We start from the raw sequence: 23,515 nt of genomic DNA on the forward strand, positions 1-23,515 counted from the left end.
GCACATGTAAAAATGTGTAAAAAACGTATAGACTTTGCCAAAAACCTTAGACAAGGCCAAAAACCAACAAGAATCGTAAGATATAAAAAAACGTAGAAAAATTGTACATTTTAAGGTAAAAAACACAGGAGATGTTTTGGTAAAGATGTGAATCCGGTGGCTGACCTAGACTGGTATTTATAGTTGCATCTCGAGACGCCAAGACGGTCTTGGGCTCTCGAGAGCGGAATCCACAGAATACACGAGCAAACGTCATTTTGGAGATTGCGATTTTCATTTTGGAGATTGTCATTTTGGATAGTTTATGTGATCTGTGGATAGTTTCTTAACCTAACTTTTTTAGTAAACAAAATAAATCCCTTGTAAATCTGTTTTGTCTGATTAAACAGTTTTGAATTTTGAATATGTTAGAAGAGTTTGAGGATATTTGAACCATGTGGAAGAAGAAAATCGTCTTCGAGTTCCAAAAGGTATATACAGGATGCAGAAATCCAATAGAAATGTTTAGCGAGGGGATTTATGCCAATATAGGTTTAACAAGGCTACAATTACAGAAACTATTTTACCTCTTATAAATTGAAGACTTGCAAAAACCTACCAATCGTGGTTTACCCATTCTCCCCGTTGTTCAATTACTAATTTGTTTACAGTTTTATATGACTTGTAATTTTCAGATGGTAAATGGAGACTTGCGTGGTGTTAACCAACCTACAATAAGCCAGATAATCAAGAATAATGCAATAATGTGGAAGTATTTCAAAATCGCAAAAATTTCTTTTAGTCTAAATGTTCAGGTCCCAAAAGGGAAATTATGGATATTATAGTTGGATATCCAGGGTCAAGTCATGATAGTGTTATATTCAATCGAAGTAATTTAAGAATTCTAATGGAAAGGCGTGATATTCGTGATTTACTTCTTGGAGACAATGCATATAGATGTAGGCCAATTCTATTGACTTCTGTTCTACAGCTAGGTAATCAACAAGAAACCAGGTATAACTTTGCCCATAGAAGAAAGCAAAATGATGAAGGGGACTTGGTAAAAACGTCTTCCATTTCTCTGAGGTTTACAAAACAACTGTTGCTATTATTTGTGCAACAGCTGTTCTTCATAATATTGGTTTAAGGGAAAATTTAGATAATTTTGAAGATGCTAATTTACACATTCCAATTATAAATAAAAAGGAAGAGAGTTAGATTTTTGAAGAAATGTTATGTATTTATTGTATTAATATATGTATATCTAGTAATTATGTAATATGTTAAGTAATGTTCCAGGTAACTAGTACCTATATAATAATTTTATTTACTTTTCTATTAGTGTTAAGTTAGTGTTTATATATTTACATGTAACATATTTTAAGTAATTTCTTATAGTCTATTATTAGTTATCATAAAAATACTGTTTTTCTATACTTAAATAACATATGATTTCTTAGTAGTTTTACGCTCACTATGACCAGACAGTTAAGTGCTTGTTTTAACTGGTCACACAGAATTTTCCCACTAATACATTAAAACTAAAAAAATTGTCTTTTTATTTTCTTCATCATGAATATTTATATAAATATCATATCACATAATATACAATATTGGATGTATACCGTATACCTATAATTTTCAAGATTTTATTCCTTGGTGTAAATTCTGTATTCTTATTGAGTTGACCACTCTATATAAAGTTGATACTCCATGTTTTATAGTTTTATTTAGAATAATATTTCACAATACACATTCTATGATTATTGCGTTTTTACTGCTTCCTTATTTCTTCTCGTCTAGATGACATTCTTCTCTATTCTTTTTTTTCTAGTCTGCTACGTAAATCAGTGACTGACAATTTTTGCCTTTACTTATAAATTTAATTTATTCTCTGACACTCGTCCAACCTGACTATGTCTTAGTCTCCAAGACTTAATTAACAAAACTAACTTAAAAATTACCTACAACAATAAAAAAAATATTCATTCTAAATTTATGATATTTAAAGATTTTAAAAATTTATGAAACTATTCAAAACTAAATAAACCAAAAGTAGTATTCATTAAACATTAAACATATTCTTCTAAATACTTCTGTTTATGTGTTTTTCTGTGTCATGGGGTAGAACTTGTGTCACTGTAAATAGTCCCTTATATTTAGTAGCACTTTTCATATAGACCATGTCTCCTATCTTTGTGATACCTTTAAATCTATATGTTTATCATAATTTTTTTATACTTCCTTTGTTCCATTTCTATATGTTCTTTGACCTCTTTTCTCAATTTTTCAGGTAATTGAATACTTTTCATTCTCTACCGTCAATAATCTCACTTATCCATCTTCAATCTTCGGAATATATCCATATAATAATTCAGGAGTTTTTTTCGCCAGTGGATTTATTCACAGATGTATTTATAGCTCTTTCTATATTCTTAATATATGTATCCCATTTGTTGTTATCATCTGCACAAGCTGAAGGCAGTATCATTGGAATAATAATGCTGTTCAACCATTTATGGTTGCATCATACAAATTCACCCAAATGTTCTGCTATTAAAATGGAACCCTCTTGATAATCCTGGCTTATTGTAGGTTGGCTAATACCAAGCATGTCTCCATTTAATATCTGAAAACTACAAGTCGTATAAAACCATAAACAAATTAGTAATTGAATAACGGGGAGAATGGGTAAACCACGATTGGTAGGTTTTTGCAAGTCTTCAATTTATAAGAGGTAAAATAGTTTCTGTAATTGTAGCCTTGTTAAACCTATATCGGCATAAATCCCCCCTCGCTAAACATTTCTATTGGATTTCCTGCATCCCGTACATATCTTTTTGGAACTCGAAGACGATTTTCTTCTTCCACATGGTCCAAAATATCCTCAAACTCTTCTAACATATTCAAAACTGTTTAATCAGACAAAACGGATTTACAAGGGATTTATTTTGTTTACTAAAAAAGTTAGGTTAAGAAACTATCCACAGATACATAAACTATCCAAAATGAAAATCGCAATCTCCAAAATGACGTTTGCTCGTGTATTCTGTGGATTCCGCTCTCGAGAGCCCAAGACCGTCTTGGCGTCTCGAGATGCAACTATAAATACCAGCCCTAGAAGCCCGTATTTGTTGCATTTGATCATCGATACTACGACTCTATATCTCTGCTATCATTTTTTTGTTTTTAAAAAGCACCTATATCGATATTCCGAAAAACATCGATATTACATCGCGCATTCCTACAATTTAAATGTTGTCAACATGTTGTCAAGTCACACTTGACAGCGGCATAATTTTCTGTCAAGTCATAAATACACTCTGACCTGTCTTGAATAATAAAGTGTTCAGTCATTTTACTTTGATTAAAATTAAAGCGTAATATTCATATTATAGTGTTTCAAACATATTAGAAAAGAAAAATGGAATCTTCAGATACCGTAAACAAAACCCCCGATGATTCTTCTGGTGGTATTTTTGGGGCAATTTTAACCGAAACTATTTCAAGCCCTATCAATCTTGCTCTGCTTGGTTTGATCGTGTTTTTAGTGTATAGAATCATCAAAAGCAGGCAAGAGGAACAACGCAGTGAGCCTGTTGAAAAACCTTTGCCCAAACTTAAAAAAAGGGACTTCACTATCCAAGAACTCAAAAAGTTCGATGGTACTGATGAAGAAGGTAGAGTTCTAATTGCAGTGAATGGGGTGGTGTACGATGTTACCAAAGGCAAAGCCTTCTATGGACCAGGTAAGTAATTTAAATCTATACAAATTTATTATAAGATTAAATAGAATAAATTCTCGGTATTTGTGAGTCATGTTTTTAATAGCAGGGTTGGGTACGATGTACAAGGTGTCCCATTTTCATGTGTTTTACAACAGGGTTTCTCGCTTATGAGTAGAGATACAAAGATGCGGTTTTCACATAACTCTGCTAAGGGGAAAAAACCGACAATGACTATTTTATGGCATTTTTAAGTAATCAACTTAATTTGTTGGGAATAGCAATTCCCAACAAATTAAGTTGTCCCAAACACATTCTAAATTGTAACTGAATATCTATAACGACGTCCAAATAACAATGCATACAGTAATAATTTTTGTATCTTTAACATGATATTTTGCATTATTAAATCATCGTTTTCTCCATAAGTTGGTTTTCCCCTTACCCTTCATATGATTCATATTTGATCATTAATTGTTGCAAAATGTGTGTTTTAATAGTTGCCAGATCTAGTCAGTTTTCCCTAGATCTCAGGAATTTGCGGAATTTTGTCTGGAAACCCTGCATTATCAGTCATTGTTGTCAGGTTTTGGAAATTTTCCTATTTCCTCTATGTATTATGAAGTAGTGATCTGAGGAATTTGCAAAAAAATTATCTGGCAACCCTGTCTGGTCATAGTTGCCAGGTCTAGGAAAGTTTCCCTAGACCTAGAGAAAATTCCTTATTTCCTCTATTTTGTAGCCTTTAGGGAATTTGTAAAATTTCGTGTGTCAACCTTTAACCTTAAATCTCGCAGAATTGACAGGTCTAGAGACTTTTCCCTAGATCTATCTGTTAACCCTGTGTTCTCATAGTTGCCAGGTTTATGACATTTTCCCTAAATCTGGTAAAAATTACCTATTTCCTCTATTTGATGATTTGCAAGGAAATTTTCTTCTGACAACGCTGTCCTCTCATAGTTGCCAGATCTATTAAATTTTCTCTAGATCTAGAAAAAAAACTCCCCCCTAGCTTTTTTGAAGCAATGCTCTAGTGAATTTACAAAATTTCATCTGGTAATTCTGTTCTCTCATAGTTACCAGGTCTAGGAAAATTTTCCTAGAACTCGGGAACATTCACTATTTCCTCTGTTTTGTAGCAATTATCTAGGGAACTTGCAAAATTTCATGTAGCAACCCTGTCTGTTCTCTTATAGGTGGGCCGTATTCTGCGTTTGCCGGACGAGATGCCTCCAGAGGATTGGCAACATTTAATGTTACAGCTGGCGGTGACCAATATGATGATTTGAGCGATTTAAGTTCTATTGAAATGGAATCTGTTAAGGAATGGCAGTCACAATTCAATGGTAAGTCTATATACGTATACATTCTTTTTCAACAAGATAATATAATAAATATAAACGGAAATATTGAATAAAAATTTGTGTCTAAAAAAATTGTAAATAAATAGATCATGCATAATTAATATTGCTCCTTTTCATTTCTTTGAATCTAAAAATCTAAATAGCATAGGTAATATGCTTTTTTAGAAATTGTATTTTCTCTGTAGTATTTATAATGCACCATATTATATAGACGTTTAGCAAGAGACAACGTGACAGCACCGGGAAAAATTACAGCCCGATCTTTGTCGCCGAATATTATATGTCTATTATACCGTGCGATAATAAAAAACGGCGTCAAAGACAGCTGGAGAATGAGAATCGATGATAATTTTGGTGAGGTCAATCTCTAGGCGTCATATACTAAAAACTAACGTAAAACTTGTAAAAAATTAACACTAATAATTATAGAAAGATTAACGTTTCCAGATACACAAATCTATTTCCAAAAAAAATTTATCGAATTTTAAACTACATCATTTAAAAGTAATCTTTATTCAATATAAAAATAAATTACAGGCTTCTTAAGGCCAGTTGGCAGTAAGCGCCAATAAAAAGTAAAGAAGAGTACGGGCCAAGTAAATGACGTCTAGGGCTTGACCTCGCCAAAATTACCATCGATTGTCGTTCCCCAGCAGCCTTTGATGCCGTTTTTTTTCCGATAGAATGGTGTTATCTTGTTTATTCTCCTTTTTTACAGAAAAGTACGATATTGTGGGAAGGCTTCTTAAGCCCGGTGAGCAACCAACAAATTACTCTGACGAAGAAGATGAAACTAACACCGAAAAATCAAAGGATGAATAGATTGTTTTTTTCTTGTTTAATTCCAAAAACATAAAGGCTGATTTTACTGAGAGGTTATGTGTGCAAACTAAGTACTGAACACCTTACAGAATTTGTTTGTGATTGTCTTGTATTAATACTAACTGTTTAGGAAAAAGGAATAACAAAAAAATCTATAATAATAAATAAATAATGAGTGTATATTTCAGTACTTTGTTGTGCAGTTTCAAAATGTTTATTATATAGGGTGTTCCCTAAGTAGTCTAAAAAATTTCAGGGTGTGATTTCTCGTGTGTTTTAAAAAAATAAAAATTCATATAAACATGGGCTCTAATGTAGATACTTCGTTTCTGATCTACAGGGTGTTAAAAAAATCAAATTTCTCGCAATATGTCGGAAACTACTTTAGGGATTTTCTTTAATTTTGGTATATTGTTTCCAGGCACAAAGGGGGTTCACTTTTATTAACTGTTGTTTTTCTACTTGATCCAGTGGCTGTCTGTACGACACCCCTGTATTATTTGATGAAAATAAATGGAACATTACTGCTTTTTTCGAGAATATTATTTTTTCTTTATTTTCAATACTTTTTCAACAAGATCGATCTTTTGAGTCTTTTTTGTACGCCGAACGGTTTTCGAGAAAAAAAAATTATAATCGTTAGAAAACGAGCAATAGTCTGTCCAATGAATCAGGGAAGATTTCGACAGATGACATTCAAAACATGACAGAAAATACAATTTGTTAGTGAATTAAAATGATAGACAAGAACTGTTAGTACTGTCAGGGATCCTGCCATTGGACAGACTATACATGGATATCGAGGTGGGCTTTATTTTTTTTCTTTTTTTTCTCGGAAACCGTTCAATATACAAGTAAAACTCAAGAGATGAATTTTGTTAAAAAGATACTGATCACCAAGAAAAAGAAATTGTTTTCTCGAAAAAACGCAATGGTGTACCATTTATATTCCAAAAACATGAGGAATCGCACCCTATTTTTTAGACTACTTAACAAACACCCTTTATATTTGATGGGGATATTCTAAAATTTAATACCTTCAAATTGTTTTTTTCTACTTAAAAAAATATGTAATAGTAATAAGTATAATACTTCTAATCGTCAGCGCGTATTATTTTCTCTTTTTCCTTATTAGTTTTATTAAAATTTCTATCTGTATAGACACATAAGTGTTTTGTTTTTAACCACAGAAGGTAAAAAAAAGGTTTCTAATTTTTTTTCTCTATTTTTAGTACATATTTTGGATGAAAGGGTTAGTTGTAAATTGGTTAGTTTTTTATTAATAAGTATAGTTGACTTGAGTTACTATAAAATATTTTTGGGATGGAAATTATTTCACAATTTATCCTATATTTTATTTTAGAACGTAGGTGTGGTTTTCCAGAATATTTGTTAAACTAAAACATATACGGGGTGTTTAAAAACAAATGCGAAAAACGTCATTTCACTATTCCACTACTGGAATATTATGTAATCCTACTATATAAGCTGATCAACTCCCATTATTTTATGATTGTGGATGACAACCATATTTTTCCGCCATATTTGTACTAAAATGGTTAACGATTATATAACAAAGCATCCTTTACCCTTTATTTATTACCAACCAATCGACCCTTAAATTTTTTTGCATTTGTTTTGAACCATCCAGTATAAGATTAATAAAAAAAAACTCAAGAAGAAGTCAAAAAATGCAAGTATTTATTTTTCAAATTTAAAAATTCATTATTTATTAAAATTCTTGGGTGATACGGTGGTACGTTTTGTATATATTTTCTTCTAATAAATTATTATTAATTATAACTTATAATGGTCACTTCTAGTAAATATTGATTTTTTCTGGATTTTTTTTAAGATAATACAAATTTTAATATTCTACAGTTTGAGTTTGATTTATTTTTCTGAATTTTACTGTATTTTATGTCTGTTTTAATGTGTTCGAAATTCAATAGAAAATTATACATTACATTGTAATATAGTTTCAACTTATTTTTTTAATTATTTATATTTTTGTTATGTAAAATATTTTACTCATTTATTTGGATATACCTGTGGCCAAGTTATATTTTTATAAAAAGATGCATTTTTGGTAAGCAACTAAAATTTAAAAAAAAATTGTCTGACTGATAATATTAATATTACATAACTATAATAGTTTTTTTACGATAATTTTTTATTGGATTTGTTGATATGGTGTTTTTTTTTGTTGAATTTATTAATTATACAAAATATATCTGTATGTACTTGGTAATTTTATTATACTTAAAGAATATTGTTTAATAAAATAATAAATTATTGTGCTTATTATGGTATTATACCAAAAATAAAAAGTATAAAATATGTTAGGTATTTGTCAAGTTATACACACAATTCCAAAATACAATATGACCGAAAAAAGGCGACCATTTTGCTTAGAAATGACGTTCTGACGTTCTATGGTATTCCCTGATATTCCCCATACAATTTTATGGTGCGTTCATACAGCCAAATAAAATAAAATAAGAATAAAATAAAATAAAATAAGAAAGTTGGTTATATGGGATACCGTACATGCGTTCATACAGCCAAATAAAATAAGAAGTCTTTATCTTTTAACTTCTTGTTTTATTTTATGTGAAAACGGCTTTGCGCACGCTTAATTCTAACCTACAAATATTTTCAGTTTGGATTTAATTTATTTTATAATTTCACATAAGTAAAATGTATAATATAGTAGGCAACGAATAAATAAATATACTATAAATAGTAAAATTACTATAAACAATCGTAAAAGTTAACTTTTATCCAGCCTCATCGTACTGCGCATGAGCAAATATATATTTCTTATTTTATTTTATTTGACTGTATGAACGCACACAAATAAGAATTCCTTATTTTATTTTATTCTTATTTTATTTTATTTGGCTGTATGAACGCACCATTATACTCTGCTGGTCATCCAATTTATGTGGTCTGGAATTTAATGCGTGTGACAGAGAATAATATAAATGACCGGTTGACAGACAGAGAGACAAAATCAAAAGCGGCATACAGTGTTGTCGGTTTTTGCATTTGTAGGAAAATTTGTGTAGAAAAAATGATTTTTCAATTTCCATTAAGCTTTGGTGTCTACATCACTGTATTACACGTTAAAATCCAGACCGGACAGTTTCGATGACCAAATCGGTATATAAAATGACAGCGATCATATTTTTTATTTCAATAGCAATCGCTGAAGACGTTTTTTTTTCGATTTTATTTTCCTATATGGACGTCACCAGTCCCCCATTTTTGTGACAGCAGGTGACAGTTCTAATCACAGAACAGATTAAAATAATTTTTTAAAATAATTAACGTTTATATTGAGACACATTTGAATTTAAAATTTTGCGAATTTGTTAAACTTTTCTGAGTTTATTTTGTTATTTTTTAATTATTCTACAAATGGATTTGTTCAGAGGTGTTAAATCTAGAAGAATATTGCGTCAGAAGTTAAACAAACAGTGACGTTATTACGAATTTCAGGAAAAGACTGTAAAATAGTTAGATGTGCAGCGTGGGGTAGATCTCGTCCAAAAATCGGGATAAATAAGGGAATAACTTCACTGGTAAGTAACTATACAGGGTAGAAATAAGTGCAGATATTTTAAGAGGTGGTAGATCTGGCCAAAAGAAACAAGAAACATAATATTTTCTCTTTACCATTTTTAGAATAAATTAACCGAGTAATTTAACTTTGAAAGTTTAAAATAAAAAATTACAACATTTTGAGAGCCGCCGGGTTTGTCGCCCGTTGTTGCCATATCCACTAGAAAGACTAAAAAACTACTTGCAAAATTCCACATCTCAAAAGTGGATGATCGCCAGTAGCTTTACTTCGCAGATTCCATAAAATAAATTAAAAGATAAAATACTTACCGTACATTAAAAAAGAATACCCTGACAGATCGATATAATTGCAAAGCTTGTCAAGCTGTATTTCTTATTGAAATAATGTGAACAGGAAATTTATAATCACCTTATCCTTGTGGTTGACAGATGTTAAAGCCCGTTAGGTTATTTTCTATGGTTAAAGCTCGGGGGCTCGGCTAAAGCCGGAGTCTCATGCATCCGAAATCCGATGACACGACGATCCGACGGTGCTCCTATTGGTCGAAATATTTTGACAACAATTTTTATCCGATAATTTTAACTAATCATCCGACGTCGTATAAAGTTAAATTTTGTTTAACTTTTGTACGATATCGTGTGTTTTTAACCTCACTTTTTTTGAAAACATTTGTTTTTAAAAACAAGTTTAGTGGGAAGTGGGCAATTTCGGGATATTTGGCGAGGAAGTTATTTTTATAAGTGTTTCTCCAATAAAACATGACATGAATCTCTATTCAGCGCAGCAGAAAAATGTTAAAACTGTCAAATTTCGGAACGAACTTTCGGATGTATGTGACAGGCTTTTTTTATTACACACGATAACTTCAAATTTCGGATGTCGTACCATCGGATTTCGGATGCATGAGACTCCGGCTTAAGTCAAGAGCTATGGACTTCAGGCAATTCATGTCTTAGTTTCTTTTTAAAAATAAGAAATAATAGATTAAAAACTTTTCAAAGAAATAATACCAAAGTAATAATTTAAAAAGAGGTCTCTCAGTGACGTAGGCGCTAAGACGATGATTTGACGCGATCGGACAATCTCTTTTGGAATGTACACAACCCTGAAAAAATCTAACCTTACTTTTTATTTATTTTTTATCCCTATCGTATCTAAATTTATTAAAGTTCGTGTTATTAAAATTTTGTTTTTCAGTTGGTTTAGATGGAAAAGAAATATTTTTGGTAAGTTTTTCATCTTGTTTTATTCTTGTACGTAGCTTGGTATTTGTATTGCATGAGATCAAATAGTGTACGTAGAATATTTTTAAAGTCATTTGGATTGGTTTGGAACTTTAATTTGTTTGTCTATTAAGAGCCCCAAACCATTTCAATTATAGAGATAATTTTAAAACATTTAAACCCGAGTAAAACGTACAAGAAAGAAGGTTACTTTTTTTTCTTTTTACACATATCAAATATAAATATCTATAAAATAAGAGCATTTAAGGGGTCTCCTTAAAGGTTAATTCAAGGCCGAAGGGCTCTGACCTAAAAATCTGTTGACGTCATAGACTGGAGGCCATATAGAGGTCTGTTTATATTTTCATTCACATATCGTCTCCGGCACGTACCGTTTCCGTTTCAGTAAACGGACGGTTGACGGTTCCAGTAAGAAGATTTGCAATATATCCAATGTTAAACGAATTAATACAAGTTCCGACAAAATATTGTTTCCGAGTATACTGAACGGAAACGTTATGTGTATGATACGATACGTGCCGGACATATTATTAGCTACAATCTACTGAGGGTGCATCATTGGTGCATCCACATTATCCTAGAAAAAGCGGATCGGGATCGGCGTCTCGTCGTAACGACCTTGAAACGATTTCCAATTTGCAGTAATTCTATTGGCTGAAATTTTTGACAGATGAATTTTTCAGCCAATAGAATTTCTGGAAATCGTTTCAAGGTCGTTACGCCGATCCGCTTTTTCTAGGATAATGGATGCACCCTAAGGTGTTCATTGAGGAGACGTCCCGTTAAAAAAAACCGTGATAATCCGAAGATTGTTCTTACTTAAATCAAGGAAATATTTGATTTTTCTCGACCGTACTCTCTGCCTTAAGAAAGTGGTACAAAAAATAATTTCCACTCTATTGAAAAATATACAGGGTTGTTTAAAATAAATAATTTTTGGTAATATTCACAAGTAATGACATGTAACAGCAAAAAAACTGACTTTGTGGTTTAATAAATTCTCTGTGGTATTTTTTAGCGTTCTATCTCATATTTCCACCTAAAATTCCGAATTATAATACAGGGAACATTTAAGTAACCAACATAAACATGAGGGTTGTAGCTCTAGTCAGTGGAGGTAAAGATAGTACCTTTAATATGATGCAATGTGTCGCTGCAGGCCATAAAATAGTTGCCTTAGCAAATTTGTTTCCTTATAATCAATCTGAGATAGATAGTTTTATGTATCAGAGTGTGGGTAAGTGTTTTGAGTTAGTATTTTTATAATATAGTGTATTGTACGGTATGATTGAAAAAAAACGGTGTCAAAGACGGCTGGGGAATGACAATCGATAATAATTTTGGTGGGGTCAATCTCTAGGCGCCATTTACTCAAAATTGATATAAAACTTGTCAAAAATTAGTACTAATAATTCTAGAAAGATTAAAAAAGGATTGAACGTTTCTAACACACAAATCTATTTCCAAAAAAATACTCGAATATTAAACTACCTACATACAACATTTAAAAATCATTTTTACTCAATACAAAAATAAGTTACAACTTTCTTAAGGCCAGCTGGCAGTAAGCGTCATTAAAAAATAAATCAGAGTACTGGCTAACTAAATGACGTCTAGAGCTTGACCTCGCCAAAGTTATCATCAATTGTCATTTCCCAGACATCTTTGACGACATTTTTTTCGGTGGGGTGGTATTATTTTCTTGTTGTCTAGGTCACGAAGCAGTTGATTTGATTGCGCAAGCAATTGATTTGCCAATTTACAAAAAATGCACATACGGGGTGTCAAAGAAAAAAGGCAAGAACTATGATCCATGTGATCCCTCTGATGAGGTAGAAGATTTGTATAATTTACTCAAAGAAATTCAAAATGAGATTGAATTTGACGGTGTTTCCGTTGGGGCTATTTTAAGCAATTACCAAAGAATTCGGGTTGAAAATGTGTAAGTAGAGTATAATGTTATTACATACATATATTTGAGAAAGTTTCATTTTATATAGGTTGAGTTTTAAATAAATTAAAAATTAAAAAAAAAATTAAAGTAATATAAAACTCTGCTATTTTTCAGAAAATATTTGCACTTATTTAAGACTCACCCTGTATAATAAACGAATAGGGGCTAAAAAGTATGTACGGGGTGTCCCATTTTCGTGTTTACTATGCATAGTAAAACGGGAAAATTTTGTTGAAGTCCTAGATCATATATACCGTGTGATCGAAAAAAAAACGGCGTCAGCGATGGCTATGAAATGAAGATCGCTGTCATTTTATATCTAAATTCATATGGGAGATGTCATCGATCGTTCTTTCCCAGCCAACTGGGCGCCGTTTTTCTCGATCATGCGGTACTTACGTGGATAAGTAAATCACTATGGAAACTGTCGCAAACATATCAACGACTTCCATTTATCTTCTTTTTTTTATTGCACACGCGGTGCTTCTACTCTATCTATCCTTGTCGAGGACCTATCGTCCGCGCGCCAAATTGGAACATTAATTTTAGAAATTTAATTTGTAAATTGCTTATATTTGAACAATAAATTGAATGTTTACTGTCACAAAAATTAAATTATATAAAAAATACTATAGAAAGTGTGCATGTAGCTTAATATAAATAAAAGAACAACTGAATACTTTACTTGCCTATGAAAAGTGAAAAGATAATTCGGGGACCTTTATATTAGAACTTTCACACATTAAACACTTTCTAGTCATTTTTACGAGTATTTAGAAAATCCAACGATAAAAAAAAATTGAAATATAGTTGCACACACTTAAAATTACCTTCTCACTGAACACACTTGCATCTTTGAATATAAAAGCGGTCGATAATAGAGTAATTAATACAATTTTTAAAATAAAAACGCAAGAAACAAGCGTTGTTACACAATGGAAATAAGATTATGATATATGATTATGACCAGGATTATGACAATATGATATGAATATGATGTCAATGAAAACTTGGTTTCCATAACAATGTGCGCGTTCAGGGACCACAGCGGCTGACGGACCGCTGAGTATTTTGCTCAGCGGCTGACTGTTTTTGCGTGTAAAAAGTGACCGTTTAGGGGAACCGCTTACTCAGCCACTCAGCCGCTGACCGTCTCTGAACGCGCCCATTGTATGTACTTTCTAAATCGTATAAAATTGTGATTATTTTGGAAATACGTGCGTGTAAATATAGTGAAAAACTTTTAATGCGCATGCGCAAAGTAAGGTCCTCGAGAAAGTCAAACCTATTGAACGTTTCATAAGTGCAATAAAGAAGGTTTGAAAATGGCATGTCGTGATGTTGGAGACATATTTTTTAATGCTAAACTTGTGGCGTTGATTTATTCACGTGTTAAAGTATCAGTTTTTGGACTCAGAATTTGTTTCTAATATACAGGCTGGGTCCATTTTTGTGTGTTTACACGGTTTTTCGTTTATGAGTAGAGGTACAAATACAAAGATGCGGTTTTCACATTAATATGCTACTTTTTTATGAAACTAAAGCTGCTACAAACAGATTTGTCCTAGCAGTTAAAGCTATATTATTATTAAGTTTAATTTACTTGAGCATTTTTTTACAGGTGCATTAGACTAAATTTAACTCCCTTGGCGTATTTATGGCAACGCAATCAAGAGGACTTATTAGATGATATAATCAAGTGTGAAGTTGATGCTATAGTGATCAAAGTGGCAGCCTTAGGACTAGAACCGAAAAAACACTTAGGCCATAGTTTAAGCCAATTACAACCATATTTACTATCGATGCACGAAAAATATGGTATTAACGTTTGCGGAGAGGGGGGAGAATATGAAAGTCTGACGTTAGACTGTCCATTGTTTATGAGCCGCCTTGTAGTGTAAGTAATCATTATCATCATCATCATTTTTAGCTTATTCAACCATTTCCAATGGGCTCTTTCACTATATTTTGGAATTAGCATAATTGAATAAAGCAATTAATTCTAGAATTTTCTGCTATCTCACTTTCGAAAAATTTGAAGTCGTTCTTAAGAAAATAAATAAAAACAAAAAAGCTCAGAATAAAAATCCGCACTTTATTTTTAATACGTCACACCTGGCATGTTGAAAAGCGGCAACACGGCCGGGCCATCTTGCTGACCCACCACCACCTCCACACAAGGCCATTCAACCTTTTCCAATATGACGGAGATAGAAGTGCTTTATTTGGCGCGTATTTTAAAACCTGTTTTATTTCCAAATAGACATTTTTCACACAAATGTGTTAGATTACGTAATATTTTACTAAGTATAAAAGAGAGTCTAAAGCTCTCCACATAGGTATGGCATTTTTTTGTATTATTACTTTTATGAAAACATCAGTTAGTTACTTTTTATAAAAAGGTCTGTTTTCTCAGAAAATAGGTAGGTACTGTACTAATGTGTAAATACTCAAATTTGAGGTAGCATATATAGGGTGTTCAAAATCATCGGAAAAAGAAATAACCAGAAATATATGACAGAAAATAGCAATATAAACTAAATATTCAATTGCACTTATCTACCATAGTTTAGAATTTACTGCACGTTTGATAAATATATACTATTATGGACAGTATAGGAAGTTACTTGTCTTAGTAAAAGCCTTGGTAAATGCTCTTGGAATTATAAAGTACACTGGCTTGGGTCAAAAAATATGGAATATTTTTCTATGTTTAGCACTATTATACAAATGGGAATATATTTAAACTATAATAGGTGAGGATAACTAAAAAATATAATATGTGTTTCAATATTTTATATAGAAAAAAAACTAAATACCTTTTTATAACGTCATTCCTTTTTTTTGCATAGTTCTTCAATAAAATATTGGATATTCTGAACAAGATGGATTTAATAATAAATTCCGACGTATGTGAGGGGCAATTGTGACTTAAAAAAAGACTTACATCCAGGCAGGCCATTTATATTTTCAAATGTGAATGTTGTCAATATCTTTCTGTGATCTTTTTGATGTAAAAAGCTTGATTATTCTTCCAATATTTTACTTATAGTGAGGTAAGTGTAAGCAGTAGCCATAACTACATCCTCACTAGGGTAACAGGGGCTTTGGCCTTTGGCCTTTTTGAGGCATATTTAATGCACTTCTTAACCGAGAACTACTAGTAGGAGTGAAATTATCTCTTTTAATAGCTGTCAACCATTTTTTACGAAGCTCGTCATTTTTGGGAAATATAAAAGCAGAAACCTTGTGACCCCCTCTATAATTCTCGTGACAATTTGGAACAGAGCATGTAAAAGGTATGCTACAATAAAATGTTAATACCTATCTTTTGATTATTATAAGTAACCATTATAAAGTACTATGCAGACTGGCGGTGAAGGCTTTTTACTCATTTAGGTGTAATATCTTGATAAATACTTCTAGTTCTTACCTTAAAATAATTAATAATAGAGGATTACGACAAGCACAAAAGTTTGAAGTTCCCTATGTGGAATGTCTGGTTTGGATTTTTATTACACTGTTATTTTATCACAATTTTCTGATCACACCATGCACTGAACACTAAGAACTAAACAAACGTGTTGCAGAATCACAACAAACTAGAGATAATTAATTATTTCTGGTATGCAATCGGAACGAGAAACCACTACCGGCTTTTCAGGTTAAAGGTAAACAATTTAATAATGCGCTGCCTTCGCCGCCATATTTGCCTTGCCCATATCATGTTGATTGAGTTGAGGTGGTGCTGGTCAAATCAAATCGCAATGTTGCCAGTTGTTGGCTGGCGCACGAGCACGGTTCTGCAATGTGATTGGGCGTATTTTTCATACGTCATCAATTGGCGCTTTAAATTTATTTCAAATTAAAGCAATTTTGAGGACCTATAAAAAAATTATTCAATGTCATGGAACTGTTTTTCTTGGATAAATATACTGAAAATAGTATTCTATTTCAGATTTTGTCCTTGAATTGGGTATTTTATTTTTTGTGAAAGAGCCCATACCCTTCTTCACATATTTAGATCTCTCTCTCTCTTTATAGTTGGGCCCATTGTTGGCTATGCGAGCCCAAGTTATTCCTGGTAATTTCCTAATATACCTGATCTTAGGTTTGGTCTTCTTCTATGTCTCTGAATTCCTCGTAGGTACCATGCTGTAATTTTTTTGGTCCATTTGTTTGTCCGTCCTTCTTGCCAGGTGTCCTGCCCATTGTCGCTTGTCGCTTGAGCGAATTCCACTCTATCCTTTTACGGTCTTTTTTGGTTATTCCCGGCATATTTCGTTCCATTCAACGTTGTGCGACCTGCAGTTAATGTCGCCGTATAACGTCCGTTTTTGCAGGTTCCGCCTGCATAGGTCATGACTGGTAGTACACATTGGTTGAATGTTTTCTTCTTAAGGTAAAGTGGCATTCTAGATTCATCAGCGAATTTTTGATGGTTAAGATATACTCCATCTAATTTTAATCCTTTGTTGGTACAGTCCAGTCAATGGAAGATTTTTTCTAGTGTTGCTGTAAACGGCTTTGGGGATATCGCATCTCCCAGTCGTACTCCTTTGCCAGTTGGGAACTCTACAGGGTTCGACAATAGTGCGTCGGGCATCTGTAGCCTGTAGCTCCTAGAATAAAAAACTTGAGAATTTTCGTTTAAGTGCAAACCTAAAGTATTTACTAGGATGTATTTAAGGAAAATATTTTAACTTCTATAGTGTGAGTAGATTAATATTATATTAATATTTTAACTTCAAAAAAGTGTGAGTAGATTGGATGATTTTTTAAATTGAGCACCCTGTATATTATTGGATTTTTGGCTTCCTTTCAGATCACTTCACATAATCCTAAGATATCAGTTAATAATATTTCGATAATTTCAGAGATATTAATAAATAAATAAAAAATATATTTTTCATCTTTTTAAAAAAAATATATTAAAAATACAAAAATGTCCATTTTTGTAGTTCTTCATCTATTGAAAAAACAATATACAGGGTATTTGGTTTGGTTCACTTCTGACACAACCGAAAATAGCCTTGATAGAAACGAAAATACACATCGAAACGTCGGTAATTTTTTAAATAAAAGATTGTCTATCTCCTGATCCTAAACCTGCGAATGCAATTTCATCTACTGATGAATATATTATGAGTATTGTAGTAGATTGTAATCTGTTTATACTCCCATATTTGTAAATAATTAAATAAATAGGTTCTTGTTAGGGAAGACTCGGAAATAGTGATGCACCAAGATGACCCTATAGCTCCAGTGGGGTACTTAAAATTCAACAAAATTTCATTGGAATTTAAGCTTCCCGCTCTAGACTTACAAAGTAGACTACAAGGCTTACCATTGAAAGACAGTTACGGGTATATTTTGGAAGATGGCGAAGAAATATTAGAGTTAAGTAATGAAGAAGATGGTAAGTTCGGACGGGATTGTTTATGTTTAGAGATGAGCAAATGCAAGACCAAGAGCAAGACTCCCTTGGACTTGGTCTTGCAGGGTTCAATCTTAGTCTTGGTCTAGCTGCAAGACCCTTGCAAGTATTGCATTTCCTTAATAGATTTTTACTACTGTAATCGCAAAACATTTTCCGATGCACTTCATTAATCTTATCGAAATTGATACTAAAGTCTATAAACTTGACTAAATGTTTAAATTTGTTGTATAATTTAAGATACCGAGCAGCTCCTCACTTTACTTTATAGAGCAAATGATTGTGACAGATATTTTATTAGATTAAAGATACCAAAAATTAGTTTAAACCAAATTTTATTATCGCTATGTTGGTCACATTGCGCCGTGTTCAGCAACATTGTCCTTTATTATTTGACAACTATCGTAATGTCAGTCATTATTTTATATAATATCATGTTGTTATTGAGTCTTTGTGAGTAATTCTCGTTTTTGCCTATTTTCATAGTTTTTTTTTAAATTGTACTTTTAAGCACAAACAATTCTTTTAAGAACTAAATTTTCGAGTTTTGTATTGCATTTCTTGAAATTGTTTGTTGAAAATATGCTGAACCATTTAAACAGTCGATGCAAAGAGTTTGTAACTTCCCTGAAACTATTTTGAACGAGAACATAACAATAAAGGTCCTTTATCCTTGACTGCAGTCAGAGAAGTAAGTTGATTGGTAATGTTCTGATGTAACGATATAAAACTACCCGTTTTATACCGAGTACACGGTTCGTAGTAAATAAAAGTCGCGATTTGATAAAACACTAACTTTTACTTATCAAAAAAGAACTAGTTAAGTGAAAAGAGCCGAATTTAATACAGTATTAACTAATAAAAGTACGGAACGATCGTTTTCTTACAGCTCTCAAAAACAGACTGTCTCAATGACATGCTCAATGACACTATTATCTAACCTAACCTAAACTAAAATAATTTAATTGTTGTACATAAAGTATACAAAATACAAAGGTAACAGAAGGTAATAATAAAATGTAAATTAATTAAACAATGTTTTTAACATGGCTCTGACAGGTAAGCACATTATACCACTTTCAAAGTTATTTCTACGTTAGTTTTTAGTAAATTCTGTGATTATTAGTTTGTGCATTAATGCTCTTACTTGTTATTACTTGTGGTGTTTTGAGATGTACATCAATAAACAAATAAATAAAAAGAACCGTAATAACGCTTAGAATAATCTTCTAATGGACTAGTTTTTGCCAATATATAATAAGTAAAATAAGCTATAAAACAAATAAATCAATTAATTACTAAAGTATTATTTATTAAATTAAAAATAAAACGTAAAAATCTTTAAAAAATGAGATAATAAATAGATAAAAGATAAATTGATCACGTGCATCGAAAATTGTTTTGCGATTACCGTAGATGCACTTTCTACATAAATCTTTAAATAAATAGTATTTTTAGTGATTATATTATATCAAATCAGTATTTCTTTCTTTAAAATTATATGGCAATAGTGGAAATACACTATTTGCAATGAATCAAAACAATTATTTTGAACAAATAAGTAATTTCTTAAATCATATGAACGTGAAAAATATGCAAGACGGAATTGCAAGATCAAGACCAGTCTCTCTTAACACTATTTACGTTTAGCAAAAGCTACTCGTCATTTTTAGAAACCGAGAACTCCTTTTTACTGGCTAGTGAAATACCTCAAATTAATATTAAGCCATGTTTAATTCAACAACCTCATTATGGAAAAAGCAAAGACGGGTGGTTGTGGATTGGCGGAATCCAAGGATTAGCTTCAAATCCTGAAGAAGCATTAGAGGAAGCAATAGATAAAATTAAGTGTAGGTATGCATTGAATTTAATTGTACCCATTTGAAGTTTTATTAGTTCTTTATAAACATTTTAATTATCTTGCCTTTTGATCCAAATAGTATATTGTTTTATTAGAAGTAAATATGATACTTTTTGTGGAGAGGCTATAAATATAACGACATAAGCAAGGCACAAAAGAACATGCTTTTTTTTCAAACGTTCACAAATAATTTTTTAAACAATTTCAAATGCTGCATATAATATAAAAAAGATTTAAGAGTAATACCTTGTAAGTAATTATATATCGAGAAATTATGGTTACACTCGTTGAATTTGAAACTTTTGAAACCTATGTCAGTTTAATCATATATTTTCGTACTTGTGTGCTTAGATGCAAAAGTGCTTTACTTTGATGTCTAGGCGTTCCAATGACTTTTTATATTGTCAATCAAGTCGCAAAAATTAATACTTCTCTGACGTTTGAAAAACAAGTATATATTTTTTTATTAAAATTTACTTTTAATGTCGCATGTTTAATATTGTTTTTTTAATATTGTGTCATGTTCTATTTGTTATTTAAAATTTAGGCATCCTTCATTCAAATGCCCACGATGTAAAAGATGTATGTTCAGTTATAATGTACATCAGAGATATGTCTGAATATTCGCAGTTAAACGCCACATATATTAAAGCTTTTAATCATACCAATCCACCAACAAGAGCTTGTGTTCAAGTGCCTATAGGACATCCTGTACAATTAGAAGTTATATCATGGAAAAAATTAACTGGAGAACTAGCTGGAGATGGAGAAATTGACAGGTAGGTAATGGTATCTATGGCGTCAAAGACGTCTGAGTGACAATGGATGGTAATTTTGACGAGGTCAAGCCCTAGACGTCGTTTACTTAGTCTGTACCCTTCTTCATTGTTTTCTAGTTGAAATTGAAACCATATGCTCAAGTAAAATTAATGTAAAAAAAAGATACGGCCGTTTATGCCGAAAAAAAACGTATATTTTGACACTCACAAGACGCGAATCAAAATTTTTCGTACCCTCTTATACTTATACTACAAGTGTAGGGAAAAATCTGAAAACTATACATTTTTAATTAAATCAAAAAATGTAGTCTTTTTAGGGAACCTTTATAGTCAGACTTGTACTTGTCCTGGTTTTTTTAATATAAATTTGAATTATTGTTGAAAATTATGCAATTGATTTTGTATTTCCAGACAAACAATGCACGTGCAAAGTATTTCTCACTGGGCACCATGTAACATAGGGCCTTATAGCCAAGCTGTCAAAATTGGCGATTTTATTCACCTTGCCGGTCAAATTGCTTTGGTCCCAGGCAACATGCAGTTAGTTAGTCAAGGCATTATATCTCAGTGTAAGGTAGTTGTTAGACATATAGGACGACTACTGACAGCTGTGGATAACACTGTCAATTTAAGAGACGTTGTACAGGTAAAGATAAAAATATTTTTTTTCAAACGTCACAAAAATATTAATTTTTGCGACGTGACAATATAAAAAAGTCATTTTAACGCCTACACATAAAAGTAAAGCACTTTTACGTCTAAGCACAAAAGTACGAAAATATATTATTAAATTGACATAAAATGTCAAATTCAACTAGCGGGGATAAATTCGGGAAGGAAGAATATGTTTCCTTTCATACAATCTACAATCCCTGAAATTAGGCAGTTTTTTTTTAAACATTCTGTATTATTTTAAATACCTATATTGAAAAATATTATTTATAGGGTATTTGTTATTTAACTCACCACAATTATATTGACCTGGCAAGAAGATACTGGGAGTCTAAAACTAACAATGCTATAGTGGAATATGTGGTGGTTACAGGCTTGCCAAGGTCAGCTGCCATTGAATGGCAGGTCTGGGCTCACAAACACAACAATCAATTCGAGTGTAAGTATATTTTACACATAAAATTACAGCGATTTTCATTTCCCAGTCAACTGTGACGCCTTTTTTTTCAATGGCATGGTATTAAGGTTTATCAGGTTTTGAGTTTTGCACTTATGGAGCTAGAACCTCTTACCATCTTGAAAGAATAAGTACTATTCAAAATATTTTCTATAAATCTGTATATCTATCAAGGAATTCTACTCAATATGCATATAATGTGTGTGTTGATTGACAATATAAAAAAAATATATAAGGCAAATTTTCCTGTTCTTTTCTCAATCAATACATCCATACTATGTTCAAAATTTACATTAATTTAACATAAAACCATAGAGAGTACTGTAAACTGCCTATGTAGCAATTTTTTTTACGATTTTTACATTAAAAGAGAAGACCTAGATGCAAAAAAAATCTCAAAAAAATGTACAGAGGGGGCACTAGAAAAGACACTATGTAAATTTATTCAAGTATACATATAAGCACTATGTAATAAGCGATACCAATTAAACTTTTAGTTATGTAATCGAGGGCGCGATTTTTAAATTCATTGTTGCCAACCATGGAAATACTCGGCGCCGGGCTGACTAACTGGAATTTAAATTTCCCGCTGGAATTTAGGTGGTAGCTCTGCTGTTAAAACTGTCAAGTTGACACATGTATTTATTTATTTCCTGAGATTGTTATTCGTTTTGACACTTTAGTTTTGTATTAGATCTATTTAGTTTTGTATTAAACTCTAGTTTTTGGTTTAAATGAATTGTGTTGTGATACTTTAAGCTTAAAAATTTTTACTAGCAGACCTTGTTCTCAACATTGTTCTTTTATAGAGCCTCTTTTAGTGCGAAGTGTACAAGAAGCTTAATAGCCGTTGCAAAAAACTCATTGCAACCTTATTAGAATATTTTGAACGGGTAGTAAAGGCCCTTTATGCCCCTTAAGTGCTGTTAAGGTGGTGAGTTTTAATGATGTAAATAATTGTTTATATATTTATAATAAATTTAGTTTTGTTTCCTAAAATATTTTGATTGAAAGAAAATATGTAAAAGTGGGCAACTCTGTGCCGGTCAAGCTTAATCACGCGACTAAAAGTTTATTTGGTATTTTGAATAAAAAATTTGGTATAGTCATATATCAAAAAGATGATAATTGTGATTTTTATCTTTTTTAGATGAGGAAAGAGGCAAATGTATAGATAATTACTCAATTTCTCTCTACAGAAGAATAAACTATGATAATAACGTAGCAGCTATAGTCTGTCGCGTAGAAAACATAGAAGAATCACAGTCATTTGACTCCAAAATATTTTTGGAAGCTGTATCATATTCAATTGATAAGTTGAAACAAGGAACTGATCACGACCCTAATACAGTGTACAATTTGAAAATATTCTACTCCGTTTTTAAGTTAAACAATCCAGAAGATCTCTTGGAAATTATGCACGATTTTATAGACGGTACTAATGTTTTAGTGTACAACTTTATACCAGTGATAGAATTAAAAAATAAGAATACTATATTGTCTATATGCGGTGTCCGTAATCAGTGATTGATATATAAAAATAGAATAATAAAAGTTGTAAGCATACCTATATTTTACTTTATAATAAATTTTTTTAAAATTATTCGAATTTTAATTACTTTTTTATTTAAC

General features: G+C 31.6%; 2 protein-coding genes across 4 annotated transcripts; both read left to right on the forward strand.

Moving 5' to 3' along the window:
- The first annotated feature begins 3,247 nt into the window (after positions 1 to 3,247).
- LOC115891751 (membrane-associated progesterone receptor component 1-like) lies at positions 3,248 to 7,768 on the forward strand. Its single transcript, XM_030912301.1, has 3 exons — positions 3,248 to 3,728; positions 4,901 to 5,050; positions 5,787 to 7,768. Exons 1-3 carry the CDS (start codon positions 3,404 to 3,406, stop codon positions 5,888 to 5,890), a joined length of 579 nt encoding a protein of 192 aa, XP_030768161.1. The 5' UTR covers positions 3,248 to 3,403; the 3' UTR covers positions 5,891 to 7,768.
- Positions 7,769 to 9,176: 1,408 nt separating this feature from the next.
- On the forward strand, positions 9,177 to 23,486 carry LOC115891753 (diphthine--ammonia ligase). Of its 3 annotated transcripts, XM_030912305.1 has the most exons (11): positions 9,177 to 9,477; positions 10,677 to 10,705; positions 11,742 to 11,960; positions 12,437 to 12,665; positions 14,299 to 14,574; positions 17,897 to 18,096; positions 19,788 to 19,964; positions 20,523 to 20,754; positions 21,166 to 21,400; positions 21,700 to 21,865; positions 23,034 to 23,486. In XM_030912305.1, exons 3-11 carry the CDS (start codon positions 11,813 to 11,815, stop codon positions 23,408 to 23,410), a joined length of 2,040 nt encoding a protein of 679 aa, XP_030768165.1. In that variant the 5' UTR covers positions 9,177 to 9,477; positions 10,677 to 10,705; positions 11,742 to 11,812; the 3' UTR covers positions 23,411 to 23,486. The 3 variants fall into 3 exon arrangements, with proteins under 3 accessions (XP_030768165.1, XP_030768164.1, XP_030768163.1); XM_030912304.1 differs by lacking the exon at positions 10,677 to 10,705; XM_030912303.1 differs by lacking the exon at positions 9,177 to 9,477 and having other exon boundaries at positions 10,598 to 10,705.
- Positions 23,487 to 23,515: the final 29 nt, after the last annotated feature.

This window comes from Sitophilus oryzae, unplaced genomic scaffold (genome assembly GCF_002938485.1).
Source record: "Sitophilus oryzae breed Bouriz unplaced genomic scaffold, Soryzae_2.0 scaffold_1197_pilon_pilon, whole genome shotgun sequence".
Lineage (NCBI taxonomy): Eukaryota > Metazoa > Arthropoda > Insecta > Coleoptera > Curculionidae > Sitophilus > Sitophilus oryzae.

Excerpts from the sequence above, each read along its gene's own strand:
- LOC115891751 (XM_030912301.1), top strand. The coding sequence starts at position 3,404 with ATGGAATCTTCAGATACCGTAAACAAAACCCCCGATGATTCTTCTGGT. Across the intron at positions 3,729-4,900 it reads CAAAGCCTTCTATGGACCAG|GTGGGCCGTATTCTGCGTTT; the intron begins GTAAGTAATTTA and ends GTTCTCTTATAG. Across the intron at positions 5,051-5,786 it reads ATGGCAGTCACAATTCAATG|AAAAGTACGATATTGTGGGA; the intron begins GTAAGTCTATAT and ends CCTTTTTTACAG.
- LOC115891753 (XM_030912305.1), top strand. The coding sequence starts at position 11,813 with ATGAGGGTTGTAGCTCTAGTCAGTGGAGGTAAAGATAGTACCTTTAAT. Across the intron at positions 12,666-14,298 it reads AGAATTCGGGTTGAAAATGT|GTGCATTAGACTAAATTTAA; the intron begins GTAAGTAGAGTA and ends ATTTTTTTACAG. Across the intron at positions 21,401-21,699 it reads ATTTAAGAGACGTTGTACAG|GGTATTTGTTATTTAACTCA; the intron begins GTAAAGATAAAA and ends TATTATTTATAG.